Source organism: Salvelinus alpinus, chromosome 5, assembly GCF_045679555.1.
Source record: "Salvelinus alpinus chromosome 5, SLU_Salpinus.1, whole genome shotgun sequence".
NCBI lineage: Eukaryota > Metazoa > Chordata > Actinopteri > Salmoniformes > Salmonidae > Salvelinus > Salvelinus alpinus.
The window spans coordinates 101,228,446-101,249,865 of NC_092090.1; the positions used below are offsets into that span (position 1 = coordinate 101,228,446).

General features: G+C 44.7%; 1 protein-coding gene across 2 annotated transcripts in view; it reads left to right on the top strand.

Annotated features, from left to right (window-relative positions):
• LOC139577352 (ras-GEF domain-containing family member 1B-A-like) overlaps positions 1-21,420 on the top strand; it is a 160,085-nt gene that overhangs the window by 30,936 nt on the left and 107,729 nt on the right. For both annotated transcript variants that reach the window (XM_071404404.1, XM_071404405.1), the window contains exon 2: positions 18,846-18,893. In XM_071404404.1, the coding sequence (XP_071260505.1) occupies positions 18,846-18,893 (48 nt within the window). The remainder of the gene's footprint in view (positions 1-18,845; positions 18,894-21,420) is intronic.

Here is a 21,420-nt window from a genome sequence, read left to right on the forward strand (position 1 = left end):
AGGAGCAGCAGCTCTCTCTCTGTCTGACATCCTGCCTACCGTTGCCTAAGCAACAGGAGCAGCAGCTCTCTCTCTGTCTGACATCCTGCCTACCGTTGCCTAAGCAACAGGAGCAGCAGCTCTCTCTCTGTCTGACAGCTGTTTGAGGAGCAGCAGCTCTCTCGTCTGTCTGACAGCTGTATGAGGAGCAGCAGCTCTCTCTCTGTCTGACAGCTGTTTGAGGAGCAGCAGCCTGGACAGCTGTTTCGTCTCTCTGTCTGACAGCTGTTTGAGGAGCAGCAGCTCTCTCTCTGTCTGACAGCTGTTTGAGGAGCAGCAGCTCTCTCTCTGTCTGACAGCTGTTTGAGGAGCAGCAGCTCTCTCTCTGTCTGACAGCTGTTTGAGGAGCAGCAGCTCTCTCTCTGTCTGACAGCTGTTTGAGGAGCAGCAGCTCTCTCTCTGTCTGACAGCTGTTTGAGGAGCAGCAGCTCTCTCTCTGTCTGACAGCTGTTTGAGGAGCAGCAGCTCTCTCTCTGTCTGACAGCTGTTTGAGGAGCAGCAGCTCTCTCTCTGTCTGACAGCTGTTTGAGGAGCAGCAGCTCTCTCTCTGTCTGACAGCTGTTTGAGGAGCAGCAGCTCTCTCTCTGTCTGACAGCTGTTTGAGGAGCAGCAGCTCTCTCTCTGTCTGACAGCTGTTTGAGGAGCAGCAGCTCTCTCTCTGTCTGACAGCTGTTTGAGGAGCAGCAGCTCTCTCTCTGTCTGACAGCTGTTTGAGGAGCAGCAGCTCTCTCTCTGTCTGACAGCTGTTTGAGGAGCAGCAGCTCTCTCTCTGTCTGACAGCTGTTTGAGGAGCAGCAGCTCTCTCTCTGTCTGACAGCTGTTTGAGGAGCAGCAGCTCTCTCTCTGTCTGACAGCTGTTTGAGGAGCAGCAGCTCTCTCTCTGTCTGACAGCTGTTTGAGGAGCAGCAGCTCTCTCTCTGTCTGACAGCTGTTTGAGGAGCAGCAGCTCTCTCTCTGTCTGACAGCTGTTTGAGGAGCAGCAGCTCTCTCTCTGTCTGACAGCTGTTTGAGGAGCAGCAGCTCTCTCTCTGTCTGACAGCTGTTTGAGGAGCAGCAGCTCTCTCTCTGTCTGACAGCTGTTTGAGGAGCAGCAGCTCTCTCTCTGTCTGACAGCTGTTTGAGGAGCAGCAGCTCTCTCTCTGTCTGACAGCTGTTTGAGGAGCAGCAGCTCTCTCTGTCTGACAGCTGTTTGAGGAGCAGCAGCTCTCTCTCTGTCTGACAGCTGTTTGAGGAGCAGCAGCTCTCTCTCTGTCTGACAGCTGTTTGAGGAGCAGCAGCTCTCTCTCTGTCTGACAGCTGTTTGAGGAGCAGCAGCTCTCTCTCTGTCTGACAGCTGTTTGAGGAGCAGCAGCTCTCTCTCTGTCTGACAGCTGTTTGAGGAGCAGCAGCTCTCTCTCTGTCTGACAGCTGTTTGAGGAGCAGCAGCTCTCTCTCTGTCTGACAGCTGTTTGAGGAGCAGCAGCTCTCTCTCTGTCTGACAGCTGTTTGAGGAGCAGCAGCTCTCTCTCTGTCTGACAGCTGTTTGAGGAGCAGCAGCTCTCTCTCTGTCTGACAGCTGTTTGAGGAGCAGCAGCTCTCTCTCTGTCTGACAGCTGTTTGAGGAGCAGCAGCTCTCTCTCTGTCTGACAGCTGTTTGAGGAGCAGCAGCTCTCTCTCTGTCTGACAGCTGTTTGAGGAGCAGCAGCTCTCTCTCTGTCTGACAGCTGTTTGAGGAGCAGCAGCTCTCTCTCTGTCTGACAGCTGTTTGAGGAGCAGCAGCTCTCTCTCTGTCTGACAGCTGTTTGAGGAGCAGCAGCTCTCTCTCTGTCTGACAGCTGTTTGAGGAGCAGCAGCTCTCTCTGTCTGACAGCTGTTTGAGGAGCAGCAGCTCTCTCTCTGTCTGACAGCTGTTTGAGGAGCAGCATCTCTCTCTCTGTCTGACAGCTGTTTGAGGAGCAGCAGCTCTCTCTCTGTCTGACAGCTGTTTGAGGAGCAGCAGCTCTCTCTCTGTCTGACAGCTGTTTGAGGAGCAGCAGCTCTCTCTCTGTCTGACAGCTGTTTGAGGAGCAGCAGCTCTCTCTCTGTCTGACAGCTGTTTGAGGAGCAGCAGCTCTCTCTCTGTCTGACAGCTGTATTGAGGAGCAGCAGCTCTCTCTCTGTCTGACAGCTGTTTGAGGAGCAGCAGCTCTCTCTCTGTCTGACAGCTGTTTGAGGAGCAGCAGCTCTCTCTCTGTCTGACAGCTGTTTGAGGAGCAGCAGCTCTCTTTCTGTCTGACAGCTGTTTGAGGAGCAGCAGCTCTCTCTCTGTCTGACAGCTGTTTGAGGAGCAGCAGCTCTCTCTCTGTCTGACAGCTGTTTGAGGAGCAGCAGCTCTCTCTCTGTCTGACAGCTGTTTGAGGAGCAGCAGCTCTCTCTCTGTCTGACAGCTGTTTGAGGAGCAGCAGCTCTCTCTCTGTCTGACAGCTGTTTGAGGAGCAGCAGCTCTCTCTCTGTCTGACAGCTGTTTGAGGAGCAGCAGCTCTCTCTCTGTCTGACAGCTGTTTGAGGAGCAGCAGCTCTCTCTTTGTCTGACAGTTGTTTGAGGAGCAGCAGCTCTCTCTCTGTCTGACAGCTGTTTGAGGAGCAGCAGCTCTCTCTCTGTCTGACAGCTGTTTGAGGAGCAGCAGCTCTCTCTCTGTCTGACAGCTGTTTGAGGAGCAGCAGCTCTCTCTCTGTCTGACAGCTGTTTGAGGAGCAGCAGCTCTCTCTCTGTCTGACAGCTGTTTGAGGAGCAGCAGCTCTCTCTCTGTCTGACAGCTGTTTGAGGAGCAGCAGCTCTCTCTCTGTCTGACAGCTGTTTGAGGAGCAGCAGCTCTCTCTCTGTCTGACAGCTGTTTGAGGAGCAGCAGCTCTCTCTCTGTCTGACAGCTGTTTGAGGAGCAGCAGCTCTCTCTCTGTCTGACAGCTGTTTGAGGAGCAGCAGCTCTCTCTCTGTCTGACAGCTGTTTGAGGAGCAGCAGCTCTCTCTCTGTCTGACAGCTGTTTGAGGAGCAGCAGCTCTCTCTCTGTCTGACAGCTGTTTGAGGAGCAGCAGCAGCAGCTCTCTCCCTGTCTGACAGCTGTTTGAGGAGCAGCAGCTCTCTTTCTGTCTGACAGCTGTTTGAGGAGCAGCAGCTCTCTCTCTGTCTGACAGCTGTTTGAGGAGCAGCAGCTCTCTCTCTGTCTGACAGCTGTTTGAGGAGCAGCAGCTCTCTCTCTGTCTGACAGCTGTTTGAGGAGCAGCAGCTCTCTCTCTGTCTGACAGCTGTTTGAGGAGCAGCAGCTCTCTCTCTGTCTGACAGCTGTTTGAGGAGCAGCAGCTCTCTCTTTGTCTGACAGCTGTTTGAGGAGCAGCAGCAGCAGCTCTCTCCCTGTCTGACAGCTGTTTGAGAAGCAGCAGCTCTCTCTCTGTCTGACAGCTGTTTGAGGAGCAGCAGCTCTCTCTCTGTCTGACAGCTGTTTGAGGAGCAGCAGCTCTCTCTCTATCTGACAGCTGTTTGAGGAGCAGCAGCTCTCTCTCTGTCTGACAGCTGTTTGAGGAGCAGCAGCTCTCTCTCTGTCTGACAGCTGTTTGAGGAGCAGCAGCTCTCTCTCTGTCTGACAGCTGTTTGAGGAGCAGCAGCAGCAGGTATTATTCTGCTATTCTGCTCAATAGCCCCCCCCCTCTCTGATTCAGAAGGGCTGGGTTCAATGCGGAAGACACATTTCAGTTGAATGCATTCAGTTGTACAACTGACTAGGTATCCCCCTTTCCCCTTTCCTTTCAATAGGCTCTGTATAGTGTGGGCTGCAGCAGCAGCTCTCTCTCTGTCTGACAGATGGTAGCCTATTCTGTTCAATAGGCTCTGTATGCGTGGGCGTGTAATAAATGTGGGTGTGTAATAAATAAAATACACAACGACTAACAAAAATACACACGCGGCAATTTAATTCCACTGACCCTACGAGGTCCCGGAGCCTGCTGGTTTTCTGTTCTACCTGATAATTAATTGCACCCGCCGGGTATCCCAGGTCTGAATCAGTCCCTGTTTAGAGGGGAACAGTGGGAAAATGGCTTTGAGGTCCAGAGTTGAGTTTCAGGGCTATAGATCGACATGTAAGTTGTATTTCCATCAATAAATGAAAAGCATTATTTTGCCATGGGATTTTTATTCTCCCGGACAGTTTGGTCGGCAACAATTTTTATTTATTGGATTTTCATTTGTAAGTGGACAAAAAGTGTGGGAATTACAGGCTAACGGAAACCCTAACACGCACACACGTTGTGAGAATAGCAGTCACTTCCTCAATGTAGCAATTGTACTGTCTGGGAAGTCGGATGGTGAGAGAAATCTGTCCGTCTGTCTGTCTGAGTTAGCAGATTGAATAGTTAATATGGGAATTAGAGAAATCTGTCCGTCTGTCTGTCTGAGTTAGCAGATTGAATAGTTAATATGGGAATTAGAGAAATCTGTCCGTCTGTCTGTCTGTCTGAGTTAGCAGATTGAATAGTTAATATGGGAATTAGAGAAAGCTTAGAGTTGTAATCTCAAACAATCCTGTTCCCCATGAGACTACTGTCTCTGTACACAGCAGCATACAGCACAACACTTCATCTGCACGTATCTCATTAATTATCACGAGTGGTGCAGCGGTCGAAGGCACTGCATCTCAGTGCTTGAGGCGTCACTACAGACACCCTGGTTCGAATCCAGGCTCCATCACAAACGGTCGTGATTGGGAGTCCCGTAGGGCGGCGCACAATTGGCCCAGCGTTGTCCGGGTTTTGCCGGGTGTTTGTTCTTAACTGACTTGCCTAGTTAAATAAAGGTTACAAATAAAAATATTAACAAGATGTCTGTGTGTATGTAGAGTAGGAAACGACCAGGGCGATGCATCGGAAGAACCGGGTGCCACTCATACTTAACGAGCTCGTCAGGGAGGGTTTCTCTGCAGGTACGCTTTTCATACACTGTACTGCCATCTCTCTCTCTCATGACTCAATATCCAAGTATTTCTACATCTATAAAGAAATATAATCCAAATCCTCCCTATGGCCTGTAGGTTGATAAACCCAACAGTCAGCCACTAGAGGGCACTCCTCAACACATGACCAACTGCTGCTGAGCTGTGATTGGTCAACACAGACTGGAGAGTCTATTCCAGGGGTTCCCTAACTTTTTGTCCCACAACCCCATTTTGATATCTGATCATTCTCCCAACCCCAAACCATGTGAAAACAATTATATAATTAACAGACCATTTTTACTTTTTTATTTTATTTGGGTCTATGACAGTCAAGTGAAAAAACATTCTAACAGTATTTCTGATTGTCTTCTCAACTCACCATCACATACTGTTAATGTGGGGCTATGATGATAGTCAAATGAGTCTAACATCATGTATCTTAACTCACCCCCCACTAATGAGATGGGTGTGGCTGTATGCATGTCACGTTGGAGCTTCTCAAAGACAGGGGCCCGTGGTCCACAGTACGCACCTCATCTCCGCGGTCACATCTAACCTGGATCGATGTTTGGTTTTCATGGTTTTAATGCAGACTAGAGCACTGAATCCAGCTTCACACAGATATGAGCTGACAAAGGGTCTCAGATGGAGGCGGCCCGGGTTTTCCCTTTGAGTCAGGAACCAAAACTCCTCCGTAGTGACCCGTGAATACGTTGTCTGTCACATGACAGCTCGAATCAGCTGTTTAATTTCACTTAGCGGCATGTCAACTGAGCCAGGATCACAGTGAAACGGATTGGGAAGTAGGTTCCAAAGTGCTCTTCCAAGCGTTGGAGGTGAGCAGTCGTCACTCATGTGCAGAGCCGGGTGGCCCTATACGCTCACTACGCAAGTTGCTCAGGGCCCCGCAAATTACGCAAGGGCCCCGCCTCCACCCTCGTGTCGGAGGGGGTGTTAACGTTTACAGCTTGGATGAGAGGATGAAGCGGAACTATCCTTCTGGTCACGAAAAGAGAAGAAGAAGGAAGGCTACAAAATAATTAAGGAAGGTGTGAATGACTGGTCAAATATCAACACCGTTCTGAAACATCATGAGGGTAGTCCTGAACACACAGACAATATGATTAAGTGGAGAGAACTTGATCTGCGCCTAAGTCGGGGACAGACTCTTGACCAGATACAAATTACAATGTTGGAGGCTGAAAGAAAGAGATGGTGGATGTTCTTACTCGTTTAATAAGTATCACCCAGTCTCTGGCTGAAGGAAACCTAGCATTTATCAAACAAACTTTTCCAACCAGATAATGGAAATTTCATAAAATAGGTTGAATTACTGGCAAAAATTTGACCCCGTTGTGGAAAATCATCTCTCGCAAAATGAAAGATGGAGAGACATGCTCATTACCTTGGGAAGCGCATACAGAATGAGCTGATACAGATTGTGAGTTACACGATTCTGGAAGAAATAGTGACTCAAGTAAGAGACTCAAAGTACTTCTCCAATTATCTTGGACTGTACACCTGACATTAGTCACCAGGAAACAAAAATGTCCATTATTCTGAGAAGCGTGGCTTTATTAAAGGGAAAGCCAGAGATCAAGGATCACTTCCTTGGGCTTTGTGAATGTTGAGGTTTACAATCGGCTTGAATCTGTCCACTATCATCTTAGATAAGCTGGACGAGCTGAAGATTCCATTTGAAGATTGCAGAGGGCAAAAGCTTATGATAATGGGGCCAACATGAAGGGCAAACACCAAGGAGTACAAGCCAGACTGCTCCCAAAAACATCCCAGAGCCGTGTTCGTCCCATGTGGAGCTCATACTCCACACCTTGTCGTTGCAGATGCTGCCAAATCTTCAAAAGAGATGCAGTTTTTTGGGGGGCATGTGCAAAAGCGCTTCACCTACTTTTCAGCTGGCAAACAAAGATGGAGTGTTTTGAAGAAACACGTGAACATAACCGTGAAGTCATGGAGTGACACAAGATGGGAGAGTAGGCTCCAAAGTGTTCATGCAATCAGGTATCAGGCTTCTGAGGTTCGGGAGGTATTACTGGAAGCCAGACAGACGATCAACGATCCTGTGGCCAAAGTGGAGGCACAAGCACTTGCAGAGGAAGTTGGGTCCTACCGTCTCTTGATTTGCTGTGTCGTATGGTGTGAGATACTGACAATGACAAACAATGTGAACACGCTCCTCTAATCCGCCTCAATGCAGTTGGAGATCGCAGTGAATTTAATCTCAAGTGCAAAGGCCTCCCTCACTACATACCAGGAAACTGGATTCTCTGAGGCCCAGACAACAGCCAAAAGCATTTGTAAAGAAATTAATGTAGAGGCCGTTCTGAAAGAGAAGAGACTGAGAAACAGCAAGAGGCATTTCAGCTATGATGCTCCTGATTACTGACGCACTGAAAAACCTTGAAGACAACTACTTCAGCATTGTGGTCGACTCTGCTGTGACATCAATGGATGAGAGATTTGAAACACTCAAACCTCGGCAAGGAGACCATTTTTATTGTTTTATTTACATCCATTGTGAAGGACAACAGTTCCTCTCTCAATGTGAATAATCTTTCCCAATGCTCCGCCTCAATAACCATCAAGCCTCGGTATGATATAGAACGTGCTAATGCTCTGATCTCATATCTCCACATAGTTTTGAGATCAGGTGTGCAACACAGTGGATGTGCTTTATAATCAAAGTTACCTGCTGCAGTATATCTCTGAGTTCTGTGCTCTGCTCTGTTGCCGCCAGTTTCTCTCAACAACGTTGTCCATAACGTAGGCAGAGCGAGAACATTCGTCACTAGAGTGCAGAGGCCTGCCCCACCATATTTAAATTAACCTTTACTTAACTAGGCAATTCAGTTAAGAACAAATTATTATTTACAATGACGGCCTACCGGGGAACGGTGGGTTAACTGCCTTGTTCAGGGGGCAGAACGACAGATTTTTACCTTGTCAGCTCGAGGATTCGATCCAGCAACCTTTCGGCTACTGGCCAAACGCTCTAACCGCTAGGCTACGCTGCCGCCCATCCACTCTAACCGCTAGGCTACGCTGCCGCCCCTCCACTCTACCCGCTAGGCTACGCTGCCGCCCCTCCACTCTACCCGCTAGGCTACGCTGCCGCCCCTCCACTCTACCTGCTAGGCTACGCTGCCGCCCCTCCACTCTAACCGCTAGGCTACGCTGCCGCCCCTCCACTCTACCCGCTAGGCTACGCTGCCGCCCCTCCACTCTAACCGCTAGGCTACGCTGCCGCCCCTTCACTCTAACCACTAGGCTACGCTGCCGCCCCTCCACTCTAACCGCTAGGCTACGCTGCCGCCCCTCCACTCTAACCGCTAGGCTACGCTGCCGCCCCTCCACTCTAACCGCTAGGTTACGCTGCCACCCCTCCATTCTAACCGCTAGGCTACGCTGCCGCCCCTCCACTCTAACCGCTAGGCTACGCTGCGTCCCCTCCACTCTACCCGCTAGGCTAGGCTACCGCCCCATAGACAGAGCCCTATTTGTGCCAAAGTCCACCATTCGATCCCATGGAATCCTGTTTTTCATCAATATAGCCACGCAGCACACCGAACATCCCCGTGTGCTGTTTCATGCTTGGGAGACAGAACAATATGTCCTTGTGAATAACATCCGCTGACATGTATAGCGAACAAAAGTCAATGCACGGGGCACCTCGGGCCTCACAACTAACGTCCATTTGGAGAGCATAAGGTGGGCAGTTTTTGATTCGTTCAGTCAGAGTTTCCTCTTGATTGCTAGCAAAAGCATACATTTTTTTCCGTTCAACAGTGCTATCTGACAAAGGTATTGATGTGAGTTTCTGTTCCCTCGCGCTCCACACACATTGTTTTCACCATATCAATTGCTATACTACCAGAAACAAAATCAAGTGGGATGGAACAAAATTGTCCACGTTAGCGACATACAGCTAGCTGCCTGGTGCAGTGACAACACCATTGCACTGGGCATTCGTTCGCACCGGCTTGTCTTTAGTTAGTTCATTGTCACGGTGACATCCAGATGGTCATTTTTGGTATTTGATATTTTATTAGGATCCCCATTAGCTGTTGCAAAAGCAGCAGTGTGTCACGCCTTGACCTTAGAGAGCATTTTTTATTCTCTATTTGGTCAGGTCAGGGTGTGATTTGGGTGGGCATTCTAGTTTTCTATTTCTTTGTTTTGGCCGGGTGTGGTTCCCAATCAGAGGCAGCTGTCTATCGTTGTCTCTGATTGGGGATCATACTTAGGCAGCCTTTTTTCCACCTTTAGTTTGTTGGGATCTTGTTTTTGCATAGTTGCTGTCTAGCCATGCAGAACTTTACGTTCGGTTTTTATATTTTGTTGTTTTGTCGGAGTTCAGTATTAAACATTTTCCATGCTGCGCTTTGGTCTCATTCTTTTGACGACGGACGTAACACAGCTTCTCTTCCTGGGGTCCCACACAAAACATGAAACATAATACAGAATGACATAATACAGAACATTAATAGACAAGAACAGCTCAAGGACAGAACTACATACATGTTTAAAAAGGCACACGTAGCCTACGTATCAATGCATACACACAAACTATCTAGGTCAAATAGGGGAGAGGCGTTGTGCCATGAGGTGTTGCTTTACCTGTTTTTAAACCAGGTTGTTTATTTGAGCAATATGAGATGGAAGGAAGTTCCATGCAATAAGGGCTCTATATAATACTGTACGCTTTCTTGAATTTGTTCTGGATTTGGGGACTGTGAAAAGACCCCTGGTGGCATGTCTGGTGGGGTACGTGTGTGTGTCAGAGCTGTGTGTAAGTTGACTATGCAAACAAGTTGGGATATCCAACACATTAAGGTTTCTTATAAAAAGAAGAAGTGATACAGTCAGTCTCTCCTCAACTCTTAATCAAGAGAGACTGTCAGCATAGTATTTATATCAGCTCTCTGATTACAATGAAGAGCAAGACGTGCCGCTCTGTTCTGGGTCAGCTGCAGCTTTACTAGGTCTTTCCCGTTCAGCGCTGGACCACACGACCGGGACAATAATCAAGATTAGACAAAACTAGAGCCTTTTTGTTGTTGTTGTAGTATTGGTGACCCGTTAATTCTCCTCTCGCCTACTGAAATAAACCTCTCTTTAACACCGTGCCGTTGTTGCTGCCAGCATTTAAACCATCTACAGATGGGAAGGGCTCATCAGGATGATTGACTGAACTCAACTCATTTGATTCGACTATCACAGGAGGCTGGTGAGGGGAGGTCAGCTCATAATAGTAAATGGAATGGTATCTAAGCACATGGAAACCATGCATGTCATGTATTTCATACCATTCCATTTACACCGTTCCAGCCTCATTACTATGAGCTGTACTCCCCAATGAAGGTGGCCACCAGCCGCCTGTGACAGACAAATACAGGCCGTACGGGGAGGAGTCCGCAGGCTGTCACACGTCTGTTACAGAGGGGAGATAAGAACGTGGATTCAGCTTCGTAGTCTTGACAACCACACACACACAATGCTGACCTCTATATCAGCATGACAGTAAAAAGGGAGGGGCCGATAGTGGGTTTTCCCAGGAAGACAGAGGGAAGCAGGTCATGGGGAAGAGGATATTTCTGAGTGAATAGATATGATTCTAACCTCTGTACTTGCATCTGCATGTACAGCTATACTACACAGTTATACTACACAGTTATACTACACAGTTATATTTCACAGTTATACTACACAGTTATACTACACAGAGCTATACTACACAGTTATACTACACAGAGCTATACGACACATAGCTATACTACACAGTTATACTACACAGTTATACTACACAGAGCTATACTACACAGCTATACTACACAGTTATACTACACAGCTATACTACACAGTTATACTACACAGTTATACTACACAGTTATACTACACAGTTATACTTCACAGAGCTATACTACACAGTTATACTACACAGTTATACTACACAGTTATACTACACAGTTATACTACACAGTTATACTTCACAGAGCTATACTACACAGTTATACTACACAGTTATACTACACAGTTATACTACACAGTTATACTTCACAGAGCTATACTACACAGTTATACTTCACAGAGCTATACTACACAGTTATTTGTGTAGTATATGTGTGAGTATAACTGTGTAGTATAGCTGTGTGTAGTATAACTGTGTACTATAGCTGTGTGCAGTATAACTGTGTATTATAGCTATGTGTAGTACAGCTGTGAGAGAGAGAGAGAGAGAGAGAGAGAGAGAGAGACAGAGACAGAGACAGACGAGTGGTAGACTTTCGCCAGACAACAAGGGATCTTCAAGGACACGCAGGAGGGGGGGGGGGGGGGGCAGTTCCCCCCTTTTTGAACACCTGCAATTGCCATTTTCTGCAATCTCAAGCAAAAATGGCCTTAAATAACAGATAAAGTAAAATACAGTACCAGTCAAAAGCAAAATAACACATATAACACAGCTTTGCACACTTGACATTCTCTCAACCAGCTTCATGATGTAGTAACCTAGAATGTATTTCAATTAACAGGTGTGCCTTGTTAAACTGAGGAAAGGCATCCAAGAAGTGCTTAGCATTTGTGGGAACTTGTTCAAAACTGTTGGAAAAGCATTCCAGGTGAAGCTGGTTGAGAGAATGCCAAGAGTGTGCAAAGCTGTCATCAAGGAAAAGGGTGGCTACTTTGAAGAATATTAAATATTTTTTGTATGTTTAACACTTTTTTTTGTTACTACATGACCTCATATGTGTTAGTTCATAGTTTTGATGTCTTCACTATTATTCTACAATGTAGAAAAAAAAAGAAAAAAAATGAAGAAAAACCCTTAAATGAGTAGGTGTGGCCAAACTTTTGACTGGTACTGTATATAATATTTTTACATAATGGCGCAGCCATTCCACAAGGTGATGCAGCGTCCCTCTAACAGTCTTTGGGGAGAACTCTACACGGGTATCATGCTTGTGTTGTTCTGGATTCTTCGTCATCATTACATGTTGTTTTACTTTGAGGTTCTTAATTAGGTTAATTGGTTCTTAATTAGGTTAATTGGTTCTTAATTAGGTTAATTGGTTCTTAATTAGGTTAATTGATTGAGGATTTTTTTTTTGCATCTGTTTAGTTAATTGAATAAGGATCTGTGTTTCTGGAAATAAAGGAATCCAGCTATATATACCATGACATTAGTAAGGAGTTGGAATATGATTTAAATCTAGGAAATATTATCTTTATAGCGTTTTACTGTGGAAGCTCTTGCCTAAATACAGAACGTTTTAGGCTGGGAGAAGAGTCCGGGAGCATAGGCTCTGAAGATTCCTGCAGGGCTGTAAATCCTTCTCGTCCCCTAGCTGCTTCTCGTCCCCTAGCTGCTTCTCGTCCCCTAGCTGCTTCTCGTCCCCTAGCTGCTTATCGTCCCCCTAGCTGCTTATCGTCCCCTAGCTGCTCGTAGTCTGTTTGATAGCTCCTCAGCTGGTTGGTGAGAACCTGACTGTATCGTAGTCTGTTTGATAGCTCCTCCGCTGGTTGGTGACAACCTGACTGTATCGTAGTCTGTTTGATAGCTCCTCAGCTGGTTGGTGAGAACCTGACTGTATCGTAGTCTGTTTGATAGCTCCTCTGCTGGTTGGTGACAACCTGACTGTATCGTAGTCTGTTTGATAGCTCCTCCGCTGGTTGGTGACAACCTGACTGTATCGTAGTCTGTTTGATAGCTCCTCAGCTGGTTGGTGAGAACCTGACTGTATCGTAGTCTGTTTGATAGCTCCTCTGCTGGTTGGTGACAACCTGACTGTATCGTAGTCTGTTTGATAGCTCCTCAGCTGGTTGGTGAGAACCTGACTGTATCGTAGTCTGTTTGATAGCTCCTCCGCTGGTGAGTGTGACAACACAACGCTGCTTTCATCAGGATTGAAATGTGATGCACTGGAATCACAAACAGGCCTTCCCAAACACACTTTATAAAGACCACACTGCAGACACATTTAAAAAGACCACACTGCAGACACATTTATAATGACCACACTGCAGACACATTTATAAAGACCACACTGCAGACACATTTATAAAGACCACACTGCAGACACATTTATAAAGACCACACTGCAGACACATTTATAAAGACCACACTGCAGACACATTTATAATGACCACACTGCAGACACATTTATAAAGACCACACTGCAGACACATTTATAAAGACCACACTGCAGACACATTTATAAAGACCACACTGCAGACACATTTATAATGACCACACTGCAGACACATTTATAAAGACCAAACTGCAGACACATTTATAAAGACCACACTGCAGACACATTTAAAAAGACCACACTGCAGACACATTTATAAAGACCACACTGCAGACACATTTATAAAGACCCCACTGCAGACACATTTATAAAGACCACACTGCAGACACATTTATAAAGACCACACTGCAGACACATTTATAAAGACCACACTGCAGACATATATACATTACATTCCACACATCTATCAATTAAATCCGAGTCACACTAGAGGTCACTAGATGACAGTGTATCTACTAAAAGGCATTTTCCCTGACGTTCGCAGAGATCCCATCTATGGTAAAAACCCCTGTGCATGTCGGCTTAATCTTCAATGAGTCTTATTGCCTGACCTTAGAGAGCTTTTTATGTCTCTATTTTGGGTTTGGTCAGGGTGTGATTTGTGGTGGGCATTCTATGTTCTTTAGTTCTATTATTTGTATTTCTATGTTTTGGCCGGGTAGGGTTCTCAATCAGGGACAGCTGTCTATCGTTGTCTCTGATTGGGAACCATACTTAGGTAGCCCTTTTCCCCTCCTTTCAGTGTGGGAAGTTGTCTTTGTTTGTGGTACTATAGCCCTTAAGCTTCACGGTTGTTTTTTGTATTGTGTATTGTTTTTGTCGGCGTCATTTCTAATAAAGAGGAATATGTACGCTCACCACGCTGCGCTTTGGTACTCTTCATTCGACGGCCGTGACACTTATAGTGCTTATAACGCTGATTGCATTGAACTCAAACAGTGCATAACTAATGACAATACTTAGAGCTGGTCAGCTGTCCTGGTTCCATCACCGCAGACAGACAGGCAGACAGACAGGCAGGCAGACAGGCAGGCAGGCAGGGTGGCAGGGTGGCAGGCAGGCAGGCAGGCAGACAGGCAGGCAGGCAGGCAGGCGGACGGACGGACGGACACACCATCTGGGGATACTTCCATCTCTCCAGATGGCACGGCCTCGTAAAATGTCTTCCTCCTGAAGATGTTTTACAGATTTATGACAGACATTTCACTGTTTTACTAAACAAGGCTCAGGGGATTCCTGTGTTCTGAATCATTCATTAGAATTCCCCCAACAAGGCTCAAAGTCTAAGACGGGGGGGGGGGTCCTTCACTAGAGCTAATAGAGCTTCAATGTGTGTGTGTGTGTGTGTGTGTGTGTGTGTGTGTGTGTGTGTGTGTGTGTGTGTGTGTGTGTGTGTGTGTGTGTGTGTGTGTTTGTGTGTGTGTGTGTGTGTGTGTGTGTGTGTGTGTGTGTGTGTGTGTGTGTGTGTGTGTGTGTGTGTGTGTGTGTGTGTGTGTATGTGTGTGTGTATGTGTGTGTGTGTGTGTGTGTGTGTGTGTGTGTGTGTCTGTGTGGTGTGTGTGTGTGTGTGTAATATATTTAGGCTCAGTCTAATATGGTGATCCTTGAATAGAGCTGATCGTTGATGGTTAGAATTAAACCAGCCAGGATTTAATATGAATCAAGCGCGCCAACCAGAGGAAGATAGAATTATCTTACGGAGCTAAGAGGAAGATAGAATTATCTTACGGAGCTAAGAGGAAGATAGAATTATCTTACGAAGCTAAGAGGAAGATAGAATTATCTTACGGAGCTAAGAGGAAGATAGAATTATCTTACGAAGCTAAGAGGAAGATAGAATTATCTTACGAAGCTAAGAGGAAGATAGAATTATCTTACAGAGCTAAGAGGAAGATAGAATTATCTTACGAAGCTAAGAGGAAGATAGAATTATCTTACGAAGCTAAGAGGAAGATAGAATTATCTTACAGGGCTAAGAGGAAGATAGAATTATCTTACGTAGCTAAGAGGAAGATAGAATTATCTTACGGAGCTAAAAGGAAGATAGAATTATCTTACAGAGCTAAGAGGAAGATAGAATTATCTTACGTAGCTAAGAGGAAGATAGAATTATCTTACGTAGCTAAGAGGAAGATAGAATTATCTTACGTAGCTAAGAGGAAGATAGAATTATCTTACGGAGCTAAGAGGAAGATAGAATTATCTTACGGAGCTAAAAGGAAGATAGAATTATATTACGGAGCTAAAAGGAAGATAGAATTATATTACGGAGCTAAGAGGAAGATAGAATTATCTTACGGAGCTAAGAGGAAGATAGAATTATCTTACGGAGCTAAAAGGAAGATAGAATTATATTACGGAGCTAAAAGGAAGATAGAATTATATTACGGAGCTAAGAGGAAGATAGAATTATATTACGGAGCTAAAAGGAAGATAGAATTATATTACGGAGCTAAAAGGAAGATAGAATTATATTACGGAGCTAAAAGGAAGATAGAATTATCTTACGGAGCTAAGAGGAAGATAGAATTATATTACGGAGCTAAAAGGAAGATAGAATTATATTACGGAGCTAAAAGGAAGATAGAATTATATTACGGAGCTAAAAGGAAGATAGAATTATATTACGGAGCTAAAAGGAAGATAGAATTATATTACGAAGCTAAGAGGAAGATAGAATTATCTTACGGAGCTAAAAGGAAGATAGAATTAAATTACGTAGCTAAGAGGAAGATAGAATTATCTTACGGAGCTAAGAGGAAGATAGAATTATATTACGGAGCTAAAAGGAAGATAGAATTATATTACGGAGCTAAAAGGAAGATAGAATTATATTACGGAGCTAAAAGGAAGATAGAATTATCTTACAGAGCTAAGAGGAAGATAGAATTATCTTACGTAGCTAAGAGGAAGATAGAATTATCTTACGGAGCTAAGAGGAAGATAGAATTATCTTACGAAGCTAAGAGGAAGATAGAATTATCTTACAGAGCTAAGAGGAAGATAGAATTATCTTACGTAGCTAAGAGGAAGATAGAATTATCTTACGGAGCTAAGAGGAAGATAGAATTATCTTACGAAGCTAAGAGGAAGATAGAATTATCTTACAGAGCTAAGAGGAAGATAGAATTATCTTACGAAGCTAAGAGGAAGATAGAATTATCTTACGGAGCTAAGAGGAAGATAGAATTATCTTACGTAGCTAAGAGGAAGATAGAATTATCTTACGTAGCTAAGAGGAAGATAGAATTATCTTACGTAGCTAAGAGGAAGATAGAATTATCTTACGGAGCTAAGAGGAAGATAGAATTATCTTACGGAGCTAAAAGGAAGATAGAATTATATTACGGAGCTAAAAGGAAGATAGAATTATATTACGGAGCTAAAAGGAAGATAGAATTATATTACGGAGCTAAAAGGAAAATAGAATTATCTTACGGAGCTAAGAGGAAGATAGAATTATATTACGGAGCTAAAAGGAAGATAGAATTATATTACGGAGCTAAAAGGAAGATAGAATTATATTACGGAGCTAAAAGGAAGATAGAATTATATTACGGAGCTAAAAGGAAGATAGAATTATATTACGAAGCTAAGAGGAAGATAGAATTATCTTACGGAGCTAAGAGGAAGATAGAATTATATTACGGGGCTAAGAGGAAGATAGAATTATATTACGAAGCTAAGAGGAAGATAGAATTATCTTACGAAGCTAAGAGGAAGATAGAATTATCTTACAGAGCTAAGAGGAAGATAGAATTATCTTACGAAGCTAAGAGGAAGATAGAATTATCTTACGGAGCTAAGAGGAAGATAGAATTATCTTACGTAGCTAAGAGGAAGATAGAATTATCTTACGGAGCTAAAAGGAAGATAGAATTATATTACGGAGCTAAAAGGAAGATAGAATTATATTACGGAGCTAAAAGGAAGATAGAATTATATTACGGAGCTAAGAGGAAGATAGAATTATCTTACGGAGCTAAAAGGAAGATAGAATTATATTACGGAGCTAAAAGGAAGATAGAATTATATTACGGAGCTAAAAGGAAGATAGAATTATATTACGGGGCTAAAAGGAAGATAGAATTATCTTACGGAGCTAAGAGGAAGATAGAATTATATTACGGAGCTAAGAGGAAGATAGAATTATATTACGGAGCTAAGAGGAAGATAGAATTATCTTACGTAGCTAAGAGGAAGATAGAATTATCTTACGGAGCTAAGAGGAAGATAGAATTATCTTACCGAGCTAAGAGGAAGATAGAATTATATTACGGAGCTAAAAGGAAGATAGAATTATATTACGGAGCTAAGAGGAAGATAGAATTATATTACGGAGCTAAAAGGAAGATAGAATTATATTACGGAGCTAAGAGGAAGATAGAATTATATTACGGAGCTAAAAGGAAGATAGAATTATATTACGGAGCTAAAAGGAAGATAGAATTATATTACGGAGCTAAGAGGAAGATAGAATTATCTTACGGAGCTAAGAGGAAGATAGAATTATATTACGGAGCTAAAAGGAAGATAGAATTATATTACGGAGCTAAGAGGAAGATAGAATTATATTACGGAGCTAAAAGGAAGATAGAATTATATTACGGAGCTAAGAGGAAGATAGAATTATATTACGGAGCTAAGAGGAAGATAGAATTATATTACGGAGCTAAAAGGAAGATAGAATTATATTACGGAGCTAAAAGGAAGATAGAATTATATTACGGAGCTAAGAGGAAGATAGAATTATCTTACGGAGCTAAAAGGAAGATAGAATTATCTTACGGAGCTAAGAGGAAGATAGAATTATCTTACAGAGCTAAGAGGAAGATAGAATTATCTTACGGAGCTAAGAGGAAGATAGAATTATCTTACGGAGCTAAGAGGAAGATAGAATTATATTACGGAGCTAAAAGGAAGATAGAATTATATTACGGAGCTAAGAGGAAGATAGAATTATATTACGGAGCTAAAAGGAAGATAGAATTATATTACGGAGCTAAAAGGAAGATAGAATTATCTTACGGAGCTAAGAGGAAGATAGAATTATATTACGGAGCTAAAAGGAAGATAGAATTATCTTACGGAGCTAAGAGGAAGATAGAATTATCTTACGGAGCTAAGAGGAAGAAGATAAGTTACGTATCAAAAGCCCTGTTTATATCCCGTTCTGACACGTAGCCTTCGTCCTGATCTCGTACACACATTGTGCCCACATTTTGTAGACAAATGTAGACGATTAAAATACGCATTGTAATCTGATTCTGATCTCATAAGTGTAAACAGACAAGATCAGGTGAAGAATCAAGATCGGGACAAAGGATACATGCTAACGGCAGGTAGGGCTATAGGGTTATATATTATACGGTACACAGATAACATGTTAATAAACGAATATTATCCTCATGCTGTACATGATTACACGACTCACACATCTCGATCCACTTTCTAATTTGTGAGTACATTTTTTATAACTTCTCTCTCTCTCTCTCTCTTTCCCCTATCTCTCTCTCTCTCTCTCTCGCTCTGTCTCTTTGTCCCTCTCTCTCTCTCTCTCTCTCTCTTTCCCCTCTCTCTCTCTCTCTCTCTCTCTCTCTCTCTCTCTCTCTCTCTCTCTCTCTCTCTCTCTCTCTCTCTCTCTCTCTCTCTCTCTGTCTCTGTCTCTCTCTCTCTCTCTCTCTCTTCTCTCTCTCTCTCTTCTCTCTCTCTTCTCTCTCTTCTCTCTCTCTCGCTTTCCTCTCTTCCCCACAGTCTCGAAGTCAGCCCCATCTAGGCCTGAGGCACGCCTCCAAGCAGCGGGTACGTAACATTTCTGACTTTACAGTAAACATATTTTTGTAGACTCTGCAGTTTCTCTGCTGCTAGTCTCTGTTTCATCAGCATTCTGGGAGTCTGGTCTCTGTTTCATCAGCTGTCTGGGTGTCTGGTCTCTGTTTCATCAGCTGTCTGGGTGTCTGGTCTCTGTTTCATCAGCTGTCTGGGTGTCTGGTCTCTGTTTCATCAGCTGTCTGGGTGGCTGGTCTCTGTTTCATCAGCTGTCTGGCTGGCTGGTCTCTGTTTCATCAGCTGTCTGGGTGGCTGGTCTCTGTTTCATCAGCTGTCTGGTCTCTGTTTCATCAGCTGTCTGGGTGGCTGGTCTCTGTTTCATCAGCATTCTGGGTGTCTGGTCTCTGTTTCATCAGCTGTCTGGTCTCTGTTTCATCAGCTGTCTGGGTGTCTGGTCTCTGTTTCATCAGCTGTCTGGCTGGCTGGTCTCTGTTTCATCAGCTGTCTGGCTGGCTGGTCTCTGTTTCATCAGCTGTCTGGTCTCTGTTTCATCAGCTGTCTGGGTGTCTGGTCTCTGTTTCATCAGCTGTCTGGCTGGCTGGTCTCTGTTTCATCAGCTGTCTGGGTGGCTGGTCTCTGTTTCATCAGCTGTCTGGTCTCTGTTTCATCAGCATTCTGGGTGTCTGGTCTCTGTTTCATCAGCTGTCTGGTCTCTGTTTCATCAGCTGTCTGGGTGTCTGGTCTCTGTTTCATCAGCTGTCTGGCTGGCTGGTCTCTGTTTCATCAGCTGTCTGGCTGGCTGGTCTCTGTTTCATCAGCTGTCTGGTCTCTGTTTCATCAGCTGTCTGGGTGTCTGGTCTCTGTTTCATCAGCTGTCTGGCTGGCTGGTCTCTGTTTCATCAGCTGTCTGGGTGGCTGGTCTCTGTTTCATCAGCTGTCTGGTCTCTGTTTCATCAGCATTCTGGGTGTCTGGTCTCTGTTTCATCAGCTGTCTGGCTGGCTGGTCTCTGTTTCATCAGCTGTCTGGTCTCTGTTTCATCAGCTGTCTGGGTGTCTGGTCTCTGTTTCATCAGCTGTCTGGCTGGCTGGTCTCTGTTTCATCAGCTGTCTGGGTGGCTGGTCTCTGTTTCATCAGCTGTCTGGTCTCTGTTTCATCAGCTGTCTGGGTGGCTGGTCTCTGTTTCATCAGCATTCTGGGTGTCTGGTCTCTGTTTCATCAGCTGTCTGGTCTCTGTTTCATCAGCTGTCTGGGTGTCTGGTCTCTGTTTCATCAGCTGTCTGGCTGGCTGGTCTCTGTTTCATCAGCTGTCTGGCTGGCTGGTCTCTGTTTCATCAGCTGTCTGGTCTCTGTTTCATCAGCTGTCTGGGTGTCTGGTCTCTGTTTCATCAGCTGTCTGGCTGGCTGGTCTCTGTTTCATCAGCTGTCTGGGTGGCTGGTCTCTGTTTCATCAGCTGTCTGGTCTCTGTTTCATCAGCATTCTGGGTGTCTGGTCTCTGTTTCATCAGCTGTCTGGCTGGCTGGTCTCTGTTTCATCAGCTGTCTGGTCTCTGTTTCATCAGCTGTCTGGGTGTCTGGTCTCTGTTTCATCAGCTGTCTGGGTGGCTGGTCTCTGTTCCATCAGCTGTCTGGGTGTCTGGTCTCTGTTTCATCAGCTGTCTAGTCTCTGTTTCATCAGTTGTCTGGGTGTCTGGTCTCTGCTTCATCAGCTGTCTGGGTGTCTGGTCTCTGTTTCATCAGCTGTCTGGTCTCTGTTTCATCAGCTGTCTGGCTGGCTGGTCTCTGTTTTATCAGCTGTCTGGGTATCTGGTCTCTGTTTCATCAGCTGTCTGGGTGGCTGGTCTCTGTTTTATCAGCTGTCTGGGTGGCTGGTCTCTGTTTTATCAGCTGTCTGGGTGTCTGGTCTCAGATCCCGCAAGTGAAGAAGCCGGATGTGGATGTCCTAGGCTGGCTTGGTTACACGTGGTCTGCGGTTGTGAGGCCGGTTGGACGTACTGCCAAATTCTCTAAAACGACATCTGAGGCGGTTTTAGGATAGATAAATGAACATTCAATTCTCTGGCAACAGCTCTGGTGGACATTCCTGCAGTCAGCATGCCAATTGCACGCTCCCTCAAAACTTGAGACATCTGTGGCGTTGTGACAAAACTGCACATGTTAGAGTGGCCTTTTATTGTCCCCAGCACAAGGTGCACCTATGTAATGACCATGCTGTTCAATCAGCTTCTTGATGTGCCACACCTGTCAGGTTGACAGAATATCTTGGCAAAGCAGAAATGCTCACTAACAGGGATGTTAACAAATTTGTGCACAACATTTGAGAGAAATACGCTTTTTGTGCGAATAGAAAATGTCTGGGATCTTTTATTTAATCTCATGAAACATGGGACCAACACTTTACGTGTTTCGTTTATAATGTTGTTCAGTGTAATTTGTTCTCCTTAAAATGATCCCCAGTATTGCATTGTGGGCTACATCGTTGAAAACGGAAGAATTTAACAACAACAACAAAAAATGATTTCCCAAAGTAGATTTCAAGTTTTTCTCTTTGAAAAGTGTTTC